This window comes from Canis lupus, chromosome 8 (genome assembly GCF_048164855.1).
Source record: "Canis lupus baileyi chromosome 8, mCanLup2.hap1, whole genome shotgun sequence".
NCBI classification, from domain to species: domain Eukaryota; kingdom Metazoa; phylum Chordata; class Mammalia; order Carnivora; family Canidae; genus Canis; species Canis lupus.
In genome coordinates this window covers 6,415,056-6,428,239 of record NC_132845.1, presented here as the reverse complement: position 1 = coordinate 6,428,239, position 13,184 = coordinate 6,415,056, and the positions used below count along the sequence as shown (strand labels likewise).

Here is a 13,184-nt window from a genome sequence, read left to right as displayed (position 1 = left end):
GATTCGATCCCGGGTCTCCAGGATTGCGCCCTGGGCCAAAGGCAGGCGCCAAACCGCTGTGCCACCCAGGGATCCCCTGCCCCCTGTTTTTAAGAGGAAATTTCTAAAATAACAAAGAGAGGTCCAGGTCAAAACAGGCAACGGGAGCTGGATCCCTGGTTTCAGGGCCGCTAAGTTGCTGTGGGGGCACAGTGGTCCCGGTCGGTGGCCACCAAGAGGAGGAGGGCTCAGCTCACGTGGGGAAGGCTCTCACCTACTTCTAGCGCTCCTTGGTGTGCAAGTGAGCATGCTGAACCTCTTCCCGAGCTTGCACCACGGAGAGCAGGAGAGACCCAGGTCCCTCCCCCCGTCCCCACATCAGGGCCAGGCCCTTTCCCTGGGGAGAAACTCACATGAATCCACTTCCGACTGGCTGTGAGGATGAATAAAGAGAATCTGGCCCACTCCCCAGTGAGGACCACCGCTCTGGTTTGGACCATGACTCTGCCCTCAGACCGGAAAAGTATGTGGGACCTTATGCTCACTTCCCTTATGTGTATCAAGTGGTGACCAGTACACTGATTGTCCATCCCTTTGCTTAGGCAGGAGAGGGCTTAAATAAATTACTTAGATTGGTCCATGAGAACAATAGCAACAACAACAACAACAACAACAACAACAACAAAACAAAAGGAGCTCAAATCACTCCAGGAACAAATTTCAAAATAGGAATGTTTTATCTAAAAAAACCTCAGGGCCCCTGCGTGGCTCGGCAGTTGAGCATCTGCCTTTGGCCCAGGGCGTGACCCTGGGGCCTGGGATCGAGTCCCACGTCGGGCTCCCTGCATGGAGTCTGTGTCTCCTCCTTCTACCTATGTCTCTGTATCTCTCTCTGTGGGTCTCTCATGAATAAATAAAATTTAAAAGAAGAAAACCTCTCATGTTTTTTGAGATTCTTGAACATTCCATTCATGATTTGCAGTTTGTGCAACCTTCTTTTGTGTTTAAATAATAGAAAATTAACTGGTCTGGCCAGGGGGTGTAGTCTTCTATTTCCCCAAAGCAGCGTACCAGAAAAGCAAAGCAGACTTGAATACATTATCGTCCTCCCTTGTCCTAGAATAAATAACCCCCAAACAGCTCAATGTGTGAATTATTGAGAAATGCTATCCCACTGTGGGGAGAGACTGCTGGGGGGATGGATGTGTGGGCCTGGAGTAGTCCCTGGTGCTGCAGCCTGTCCTTGGCGCACACACACACATGCACACACACACACACACACACACACACACACATACACACACGAAAGAAACCATGGTGTAAAACCCCATATGGAACCAAGGCTCCAGCTGAAGCCTATTCATCAGTGCTGGTAGCTGAGGACTGTGGGTTTTAGTTTAAAAAAAATTTCCTTTTGGACTCTACTGCTTTCCTTGTGCCTTGTCCTTTGAGATTGGTACGTTTCTTTGAATCATTGTTCTGGTATACGTTTCCGGCTCCCTGTGCTTGCTACATAACGTTATCAATGTCTAACATTATGATGCTATATAACATTAGGTGATTATCAACAGGAATTCTGGTGTATATTGCATATGATGTAAATATATTGGTATAACCATAGTACAGACGTATAATTACAGGATGCTGGCCAATCTGGCAGGTGCTTCTGGTCACACCCGATCTCTTCTTGGCGGTTCTGATTAAACACAAGGGCTTTAACAACTTCAGGATTTCTAATTAAGGCACACCAGTGTTCTAGTTTTCTCTCCTTTAGTTCCTTACCTCCAGGCATTTCGTATTAGATTTCTCCCTATTTGACTACTGCTCTCAATTTAACAACTGCTCTGGTAGGATGAGGACCTGCCGAGTAGGCTGTGTTAGAATGCGTGTGAACCAGATACTCTCCTCACCTCCAAGCAGGTTTTTGCTCCTCTGTGATTGTCAGCCAAAGAAAACTAGAGCACTTGTTTCCTTCGCTTCTTCTTATGGTTCTCATAAGTCTTAAATCCAAATGAAATTTAAAATTCCTGGGGTTGAAATTGGATTTAAGCAAATGATAGTTTACGGACTGAACATGGTTAACTGTCTCTAGGGAAGCCTCATGTCCTATTGTGCGGAACAGTAATAGGGATGAGTGTGAAATTTTTTAGATAGGGCTAATGTGAGGCTTTACTGAAAATTGAAATATTAGAACAACTGCTAAATGAAAGAGTTAGGAATTAGAGACCTAGATATTTGGTGTACTTTACCCCCTCTCTCCCTCTCTTTCATGGATCTTAAGTAAGTCACCTCACCTTACTGCCCCTAAAAACCTATTCTTAAGAAACTCACAGGGTACAGGAAAGCAGTAGAAGTATAGCTGAGCTTTACCAACGTAAGCTATTACAGTGTCTGTTAGCGAGCAATTATTATTCATTATTATTCCTGCTGCCATCACAAAAAAAGAGTCTATGACTTCAATCAACCAGCCTGCGCTAAAACACGAGAGCATATATCTGTATGCCCTCAAGAGCAAAGAAGATTTTGCTATGAAAATTCTCACGTGCAACTTTTAATCCTCTCCAAAAGTTTGATCTTTTTCTCTTTAGTAATAAATTTTTCCTTAAGTTTCAAATAGAGAATGGTGGTATTTTTTCTTACTTTTTTTAAGATACAGTTTTGGCCATCCAGGCCACGTACAAGCTGGACAAGGTATCATATTAGGCCCAGGCGATACTTCAGGTGAATGCCTTGAGTGTCCTTGCTGGATCTTAGCTTGAGTTGTGATCCTTAGCAAATTATTGAGCCTCTGACAAGCCAGTTTTTCTCCAAACTTAGCTTGGCAATAACTAGTTTATAGAATGGCTGGTCATGTTACAGTTTTGAGCCATTTCATTTTTTAATGCATTATATATATATTACTGTGAGTATAGTTGCAAGTCTACTCCACAGAGAAAGCTTATGTAGTCAGTCCTTTACTTAATAAATAGTTCCCCCCTCCTTTTTGTAGAGGAGAGAGGTGGGAAGGTGCAGAGGGAGAGGGGGAAAGAGAGAATATTAGCAGGCTCACACCCAGCCTGGGCTCGATCTCACGATCCTGAGATCACGACCTGAGCTGAAACCAAGAGTCAGATGCTTAACCGACTGAGCTACCCAGGTGCCGCAATAAACAGCACCCTTTAAATGTGTGTGTAGAAAGATAATGGAGGGAGGGAGAAATGGAAAAAAATGGCTTTTTTTCTTTTTTACTATATCATACATTGAGGAAGCACAATGAGGAAAATCATAAAACCAAAAAACTTAAATTACAATTTCAAATAAAAAAATATTTGCTTGATGTTACTGGACTCCAGTCTCTAAAAAAAAAAAAATCATATGCATAAAGAACCAAGAGAGAATAGATACTAAGAATTCTGAGGGAGTTTCTTTAATCATGGCGCTATGACCATTCTAATGCTACCAAAGTCTGTGATTACAGAAATACATCTGATACACCTTTCAGAATTATTGGATATAAAATGGCATATCACTATGATTTTTCCCCCCTTTCTTCTATTTGTTCACTAGGTAAGATGTCATTTTGGATCCCTTTTAATTCTGTGTTCCTTTTTGTCTTTAGGAGTTGTACAGATGTTCTGTGCTGCATCATCTTCATACTGTTCATCATTGCCTACATCCTTTTAGGACTTGTGGGTGAGTAAATACAGGTATAGAAGAGATTTAAAATTTGCTAATGGGATAACTAAGTCAATGGCAGATTTTTAACATTAACCATTTTCTTCCCAAAGCCTTGTTATGGATTATTGTCTTTTCTGTTGGGGATGTGCCCCTCCAGTACTCATTGGGTAGCAGACTTAAAGAATAATAAACACAAAGTAGTTTATTCAAAGGCAAATCCAAATTACTTAAGTATGTATGATTGTAAATAAGAAAAAAACTTATGATTTTTAAAATCATTTTTACTTGTGACCTTCTATTAAGCAGCTAATTTTGTTCATGTGCTATTTACTAGTATGCACTAGGGCCTAGATTAGTTAATACATAAACTTTTCTTTTTATAAGCACATTAAAAAGTTGGAACAATTATTAAGAATTTTACCACATAATTCATTGACATTTAAGAAGTCTTACTGTCTTTGCCTATCAGGAAGAGATATTCTGTTATTTACTTTTAGGTTAAAGATTTTTCAATGAAGTTGGAAATGAAGAGGAAATACATAGAAATGATCTACATTTTAAAAAAACCTACCAAAGGATAGTAAATATTTTCTATAAAATGGTCTCACAATTGCATGTGAATGTATCTCTTTTCCCCTCTGAGACTGAAGTCCTGTCCCTTAGATGCTGACTTAGGAAACTTTGATATATTATTATTAGAGCAGGGCCAAGAAAACTTCAATAATTCTAGTACCAGTAATGAATGGGCTAGAGTTAGTGTGGACAGAAAGCATAAGCAGAAAGAAGGCTGTGCCTACCTGGGAACTGTGGAAAATGCTCTTCTGTGTTCTTCAGTTTTATCTCCCAATAACAGAAATATTTTGAGAAGAGCAATTGAAAGTAATTTCCAAAAGATCATCTCAGGAATACCATGCAGTAACTATACAGAATTGGAGAACTCAAAAAAAGTAAGACAGGAAGAAAAGTAGGGAGAGAAGAATAAAGGAGAATAAACCACAAACTAAACTAAATAATGAACTCTAAATAATGAATAATAGAACTAAATAATGTTCTCTGAGATCTCCAGAAGGTTCCTTTGCTATTTCTTCAAAGCATTTAAACTTCTAAACATGAAGGCAGATGTAGCACAATACACAGTCTATAAATTGCAAATTATAATAAATTTTTTTACGCAACTAAAAGAATTTTAGTTTAAATTTGGGACACATCTTTCTTGTCTCTAATTTTTTTTATTGCTTTTACTTTTTGTCAGGGAACTGAAACTTTTTTTAAGGGAGATGTGTGGGATTTTTTTTTTTAAGATTATATTTATTTATTTGACAGAGGGAGAGCACAAGTAGTCAGAGTGGCAGGCAGAGGGGGAGGGAGACGCAGACTCCCTGTTGAGTGGAGAGACTGATGTGAGGCCCAATATGGTCCTGAGATCAGGACCAGAGTCAAGGCAGGTGCTTAGCTGACTGAGCCACCCAGGTGCCCCCTTTCCTATGTTAATAACTTATTGTAAATTTTTTTAAAGGTTTTATTATTTATTTATTTATTTATTTATTTATTATTATTATTATTATTTTACTTATGATAGTCACACAGAGAGAGAGAGAGAGAGGCAGAGACACAGGCAGAGGGAGAAGCAGGCTCCATGCAGGGAGCCCAATGTGGGACTCGATCCTGGGTCTCCAGGATCACACCCCGGGCCGAAGGCAGGCACTAAACCACTGAACCACCCAGGGATCCCCTATAAATTTTTTTTATGAATGTTGAAACAACATGAAAGCTGAAAATTTATTTCGCTATGTAGGTATGTTCACAACAATGAACAGGTAAAAGAAGACTTGGAGTCAAGTTGATGTAGGGTTTCCTTGTATTATTTGTTTGACTTGGGCTAGTTTCTTAACCTCTATTTTCTTATCTGTGAAGTAGGGAAACATCACCTACTTTGCAGGGCTGCTGTGAGGAGTGAATGAAATGAAATGATATCCAGGGACACTGATAATGGTACATAATACTTCTGGGCAGCATTTCATTTGCTATCACTGTGTAATGTACTTCTGAATTTTAATAAATTGCCTTTACCTGTAATTTGCTATATTGTTTCTATGGCAACCCATCACTTCGGTTACTAAAGTCTGAATGCACTCAGGAACTTCATAAGGATGTCATATGGTGCCTGGAATCTTTTTTCAGGAGATCTCATGGCATAACAAATATGAGATCTCCATTTCTCAGAGTCAGTGTGTTGTTATCCACAGAGAAACGTGTTCTGTCCTTGTCTAGAGCTGGGAAAGCCGCTGTCACTCTCTCTCCTGTTGACACGGTAGAGAAAAGGGATGAGAGTGCACCCCATCATTCCCCCCCCCCCGGAGCAAGATAAGAACTTGGCCTCTTTAAGATCTCCAGATTCGGTTTATAAATACCTTAATTCACATAATTGGAAGATAAATGTTCCTCAATGAAACTGGAGGATAAATGTTCCTCAATGAAAAACTGTTCAATATTGGATTTAGTGATTCTTCCAAATTAATCCTGATATCACTGATTAAAATGAACAACTCAAAACTTACTAAAAAATATATATATATTTAGTATATAAATGTACATATATACACACTTCCCTCATTCCTGAACTACAAATAACCTAACTAGTCTAAGATAAACTTAACTCTTCAGTTATGGCCTACATTGGATTAAAAGAAAGTGAAGGAAAATGATTAGCAGGGGTTACCAGGAGTGTGAACACTTTTTTTTTTTATATGAGAAAATAAATACTCTCACCTGATTGATGAGAGATGATGCTAACTCAGTTTCACTGATGTGTTGTGAGTAGTGTGAAAGTCAATAAAAGGAAAGCTTGTTTAAAGTGGAGTTGGGAAGCCAGCAGAGGAGCTCTCCCGTCTGCCACTCCCCATTGATGGTAAATCCAACAGGAGGAGAGGTACCCCCAAGTCACTACTCCTTCATTTATTGAAAAACATACATGTTTGTATTTTATTGTCAAATTTTCATTCCAGTATAGTTAACATGCGGCGTTATATGAGTTTCAGGTGTACAATATAGGGATTCAACAAGGTCAGTACCACCTGAGCTGCTACTTTAGGAGCCCGAGGGAGGAAGGCAAGTTCTCTCCCCCAGCAACAGCCCAGCCAATGAGAGGCACTCATAACTCAGCCAAGGAGAAACCGCTGTACTTCAAATTCCAGGGGAATCCAATGGACTTTTTTGTTTTTGGTAGCCCTCCCAGCTTCCTTTTTCGCTCTATAAAGGTGTGTTCATCGCCTTTGCTCAGCTCTGCTGTAGTTTGCTCCATTGTTCCCAGGTAAGCCCCATTTTTGCTGGTGAGACAATTGATGGTTTTATTTTTAAGGTTCACAGGAGTTTGACATCTTTTGCCATTTTGTGAGATCAGGACCTTCTAAAGGTGTGTCTTTTGTTCATTTCTTTTCATAAAACGTTTTACCACGAAAGAGCCATGTTTCTTAAAAATTCTACTGAGGAAAAAAAAAACAAAAACCCTGTTCTTTGCCCTTTATGTGGAATATGGCCAGCTAGGGTAACACTTGGATGCAACAAAGGCACTTGACATTCGGCTAATGAAAAGCAGAACCTCTGTTCAAGTGAGTAAAGTGGAGTCTGGGTAGAAGGTAATCACATCTCCTTGAAAGATCAAACTAATGTTTATGATAATAGCTCTCTTCTGTCCCACTTCACTGATGGTTGCTATCCAATTATTGTACTAACTAGAAAAATGAATAGGAATATTTATTATGCAAATTGTCCTTTGTTATCCTTGTGCAATAATATAATTTTAATATTTAATAGATTTTTATTTCCTCTTTTTAAAAGAATTTTAATTCCAGTATAGTTAACATACAGTGTTAGGAGTTTCAGGTATACATTAGAGTGATTCAACAATTCTATACCCAGTGCTCGTAAGTATGCCTTTTTTTTTTTTTTTTTTTAAGATTTGACCTATTCATGAGAGCTACCGAGAGAGAGGCAGAGACACAAGCAGAGGGAGAAGCAGGCTCCCTGCAGGGAGCCCGATGTGAGACTTGATCCCCAGACCCGAGATCCTACCCTGAACTGAAGGCAGATGCCCAACCACTGAGCCACCCGGGGTCCCAAGTGTACTCCTCTTAATCTGCTTCACCTATTTCATCCATCCCCTCACTGTTCTCTCCTCTAGTAATCCTTTTTCTCAATAGTTAAGAGTCTGTCTTTCTGGTTTCCCTCTTCATTTTTTCCTGTTTGTTTCTTAAATTCCACAGATAAGTGAAATCATATGGCATTTGCCTTATTTTATCCTTTTCAAGTATATTTCCAGTTGAATATTTACGCATGAAGCACTTAGGGTCCAAAGTTTGGTTTGGGTTTTACTTTTCAGTCTTAGAAAAAATTATCCCTAGTAGTTGAGGTGATGGGACATTAAAATGAAAAGTAAAATAATGTAAATCAAGAACTCTCACAGTGCTAGGAGGGACCCAGACCATGTGAAGAAGCCATATGTAGGGGTCCTAATCATCAATCTCAGCTGAATTCCCAGCAATCAATGGTGTTTACTGTTCACTCTGTAGGGTTTCAGGTGATTGGAGTCCCTGTCAACATGACTGTATGGGCCCCAGCTGAGCCTTTCCCAAAATTTCTGACTGCCAAAATCATGAGCAAAATAAAATGATTGTATCAAGCCAGTGGGTTTGGAGGTATAAAAATAAGCAGAACAAAATTTTGTACCTGGAAGTGGGATGTTGCTTCACAAAACCTGAAACAGCGGAATTTTTAAACCAGGGCATGTTCAGAAGCATGGTGGATTTTGAGGAAACTGTCAGGGTTTGAAGGAGAGTGAGAAAAATGCAATTAAAAACAGGAGGGAAGGGCACCTTGCTACATAGCGGTGACAGTTTGGCAATGCTGCTGCAGACAGTAATGTGGGAAGTCGGAGATCTACCTCACGAATTCAGTGATCTAGCTGAAGATCACGCTTAGGAGTGGAACCAAGCCTGAAGAGCCCCATTCACACCTGGCCCTGACTCAGGTGATGATATCCAGACTTCGAACCTGAGCCTGATGCTTTAATTGGATGAGACTTCCGGGGATCGTGGGCGAGTATAAACATATTTGATTGCAGTGGGAATGTAAAAAATGTGTGGCCGGAGGCTGGACTAAGGTAGTTTTAACACATGGCCGGGACTTCTTTGCCCTTCTTTCTGCTGAGAGGTATGGGTCTGTGTCTCTTCCCCTTGAATCTGATGAAGCTTGGGATTCCTTCTCCAATTCCTCCAAGCCAAATAAGACCAGTTAAGGGCCTTGATGTGCAAATGATTTATAGATCAGTTGCAAAGGATTCAAGGAAGGGCATCATGAATCCAACGGCACTTCTCAGTAGATTTGGAAGTACCAAGTACAGAAAGGAGGAGACTTTGCATGATTCAGTCATAAATCCTTCATACAATGAGGTAGAGAATAAAGAAAATAGCTTAATTAATAACCAAATGTGGTCAAACTTGACCTCATCATTTCTGGTATAAAGTATGTGGGGTAACACGGACACATGGATGCTTTTGCACTCATTGCTTCAGGAAATCCAGCCTATCCTCCTCTTGCCTGACTTGAACTACCCCCAACTGCCAAGAAGGGCGAAGTCTCCCTTCTAGTGTCGAGGTAGAAATCGAGACCCTGTAGTCTACTGGAGATCTAACATTTTGGTGGTGCCATTTGGTGTCCTTTCTTAGTCAAGTGTTCATCAGGATTCTTCTACTCCTATAGTCGCTTCCTACAATACGATCCAAATATATAGCTTTTGAGTCTTTATGCGGTGCTCAGCCATTTCTCCCCAAAGCACTGCTAGGGTCTGAATGAATGCAGCCCCTACTCTTAGGCTGTGGCATTAAGCCTAGGGACCAGCTCAGGCTCTACCCTCATGGCAAGTTCCTTTTGGGGTATTTGTATTCCTCTTGGCCTTCAGACCTAGTTCAGGTCAATCCTACCTATCCTAAATTGAAATCTCATAAAAGTTTGAGTACTCGTCCATTTCTCATGAAGAAAATTGGTCTTCCCTATCCCAAGGAATTTGAAAAAAGGAGAAACCATGTTTTTATAACTGAGAGGTCACTCAAGTGAACTTCTGAAAGACAAAGATAATCCCAAGGTGACTTTGATTTTGTCTATATACAGAAATAGTGAACAGTTTGCCCTACTAATAAATAAGTATAATTTAAAAAATAGGCTATGCCTCACCAGGCATCCTATTCTAGTTTGTGATCCTGGGGGTATGATCCTAATGTTCATGGTAAGGGGAAACGTAATGGACAGCAGCTCTGACAGGACATCCCAGTATGTTAGTCTACTTTGAAACTAAAATGTGCTTTCCTATCAGATCACAGCTTAGAAATGTTGTTTTGGCAAAGAAACACTATTTCTAAAGTAAGAAATTTGAAGAACTCTAATTCTTTATTTTTAAAATTGTTCTAGTAAGCTTTTTCTTTTTTAAAAGAGTTTTTCTTTTTAAAATTTTAATTCCAGTATAGCTAACATACAGTGTTATATTGGTTTCAAAAGTCCAATGTAGTGATTCAACAATTCTGTGCATGACTCAGGGCTCGTTATAAGTGTACCCTTAATCCGCTTCATTTATTTCACCCATCCCCCCACCCACCTTCCCTCTGGTAACCATCAGTTTGTTCTTTATAGTTAAGTCTATTTCTTGGGTAGTCTGGTTTTGTTTTCTTTTTCTTAAATTCCACATGTGATGGAAATCATAAAGCAAAAATAATGTTATTGCTCCAAACACTGGTTTTCTAGGAGACAGCTGATATGTCAAGGTGCAGAGAACCTTGGAGGAAGGGAGTGGTTGAGGCAGGGAATGTCTGGGGGCGAGAAGGCTGCGAGGAAGGTGGTTAGTTGGTCTTAGCACCGTGGGGTTGGGAGCAGAGGGAGTCTGAATTTGTCTTTCTCCGACTTTACTTAGCAATATATTTTTTATGCTCATGATGTTGCAAATGGCAGCATCTCATCTTTTTTATGGCTGAGTAATATTCCATTTTGTGGGGTTTTGTGTGTGTGTGTGTGTGTGTGTGTGTGTGTACGTACCACTTTATCCATTCATTACAATTGGGCTGCTTCCATAATGTGGCGATTGGAAATGATCCTGCAGTAAACTTAGGGGAGCATATGTCTTTCCAAGCTAATGTTTTCATATTCTTTGGATAAATACCCAGTAGTGGAATTACTGGATCATATGGTAGTTCTATTTTTAAGTTTTTGTCGAACCTCCGTACTGTCTTCCTCAGTGACTGCAGCCGTTTGCATTCCCATGAGCAGTGCATGAGCATTCCTATCTCTCCACATCCTGCCCAAGAAACTTGTTTCTTGTGTTTTTGATTTTAGCCATTCTGACAGGCGTGAAGTGATACCTTATTGTGGTTTTGATTTGCATTTTTACTGATGATTAGCAATGTTCAGCGTCCTTTCATGTGTCTGTTGGCCATCTGTAGGTCTTCTTTGGCAAAAAGTCTGTTCCTATCTTCTGCCCAATTTTTAATTGGATTATTTGTTTTGAGGTGTGTGAGTTCTTTATATATTTTGGTGACTAGCCCATCATTAGATATGTCCTCTGCAAATATCTTCTTCCATTCAGTAGGAATGAAAGGTTGCTTTTTAGTTTTGTTACTGTCCCCTTTGCTATGTAGAAGCATTTTATTTTGGTATAGTCCTAATAGTTTATTTGTGCTTTTATTTCCCTTATGAGACCTATCTAGGAAAATGTTGCTATGGCCAATGTCAAAGAAATTAGTGTTTGTGCTGTCTTCTAGGATTTTTACAGTTTCGGATTTCATATTTAAGTCCTTAATCCATTTTATTTTTGTGTATGGTGTAAGAAAGTGATTCAGTTTCTTTTTTTTCTTTTTTTTGTTTTTTTTTTTGTTTTTTTGTTTTGTTTTTTTTTGCATATGGCTGACCAGTCTTCCCAAGCTATTTGTTGAAGAGATTATCTTTTCTCATTGCATATTCTTGCCTCCTTTGTCGAAGATTTGACTATATGATCATGGGTTTATTTCTGGGTGCTCTATTCTGTTTCATTGATCTATGATTTATTTTCATGCTAGTCTCACACTGTTTTGATGCTACAACTTTGTAGTATATCTTGAAATTTGGGATTGTGAAACCTCCATCTTTGTTCTTTTTCAAGATTGCTTTGGGTATTAGGGGTCTTTTGTGTTACATACAAATTTTAGAATTGTTTGTTCCAGTTCTGTAAAAACTACTGTTGGTAGTTTTATAGGTATTTCATTAAATCTGCAATTGTTTAGGGTAGTAAAGACATTTTAACAATCTGTTGTTCCAATCCATGAGCATGAAATATCTTTCCGTTGGTTTTTACTGTCCTCAAGGTCTTTCCTCAGTATTTTATAGTTTTCAAAGTACAGGTCTTACACCTGTTTGGCTAAGCTTATTCCTAGGCATTTTATTATTGTTGGTGCAATTGTAAATGGGATTGTTTTCTTAATTTCTTTTAACTTCATTATTTGTGTATAAAAATACAATGAATTTTTGTATATTGATTTTGTAACCTGTGACCTTACTGAATTCATTAATCAGTTCTAAAGTTTTACTTCTTCCTTATCATTTTGGATGCCTTTTCTTTGTCTGATTTATGGACTTCTAGTACTCTGTTGAATAAAAATGCTTGGTGGACACCCTTGTCTTGTTCCTGATCTTAGGGGAAAAGCTCTCAGTTTTTCAGCATTGAGTATGATGTTAGCTGTGGGTTTTTCAGTTATGGCCTTTATTATGTTGAGGTATGCTCCTTCCAAACCTACTTCTTTGAAGGTTTTTACATAAACGGGTGTTATATGTATCACATGCTTTTTCTGCATCTATTGAAATGATGGTTTTCATATGGTTTTTATCTTTTCTTGATGTGATGTGTGTATCCTATTGACTGATCTGCAAATAATGAACTACGCTGTATCCCAGGAACAAATCCTCTTTGGTCATGGTGAATGATTTTTTTAAATGTATTGTTGGATTTGGTTTGCTAATGTTTTGTTGAGGATTTTGCATCTATGTTCCTCAGAAAGACTAGCTGGTAGTTCTCTTTGTAGTATCTTTATCTGGCTTTGTATCAGGGTAAATCTGGTCTCATAGAATGAATTTGGAAGCTTTCTTTCCTCTTCTGTTTTTTGGAATAGTTTGAGAAGATTAAGTATTGCCTCTTCTTTAGCTGTTTGGTAGAATTCACCCATGAAGACATCTGGTCTAGGACCTTTGTTTATTAGGAGTTTTTTGATTACTGATTTGATTTCATTGCTGGTAATCAGTCTATTCAGATTTTCTATTTCTTCCTCATTCAGCTTTAGAGGTTATAGGTTTCTAGGAATTTATCCATGTCTTCTAGGTTGTCCAATTTGTATATATTTTTTCATAACATTTTCTTATAATCCTTTGTGTTTCTATGGTATTGGTTATTTCTCTTCTGATTATGTTTAAGCCCTCTGTCTTTCTCTCCCTCCCTCCCTCCCTCTCTTTGGGTGAGTCTGGGTAAAGGTTTATCCATT

The 13,184-nt window shown here is 39.0% G+C and overlaps 1 protein-coding gene across 1 annotated transcript in view; it reads left to right on the top strand.

The window, feature by feature from the left end:
- The window catches only part of SLC44A5 (solute carrier family 44 member 5), a 337,526-nt gene that overhangs the window by 233,994 nt on the left and 90,348 nt on the right, over positions 1–13,184 (top strand). Inside the window, exon 4 of the mRNA XM_072834088.1 lies at positions 3,578–3,651. Coding sequence (XP_072690189.1) covers positions 3,578–3,651 — 74 coding nt within the window. The remainder of the gene's footprint in view (positions 1–3,577; positions 3,652–13,184) is intronic.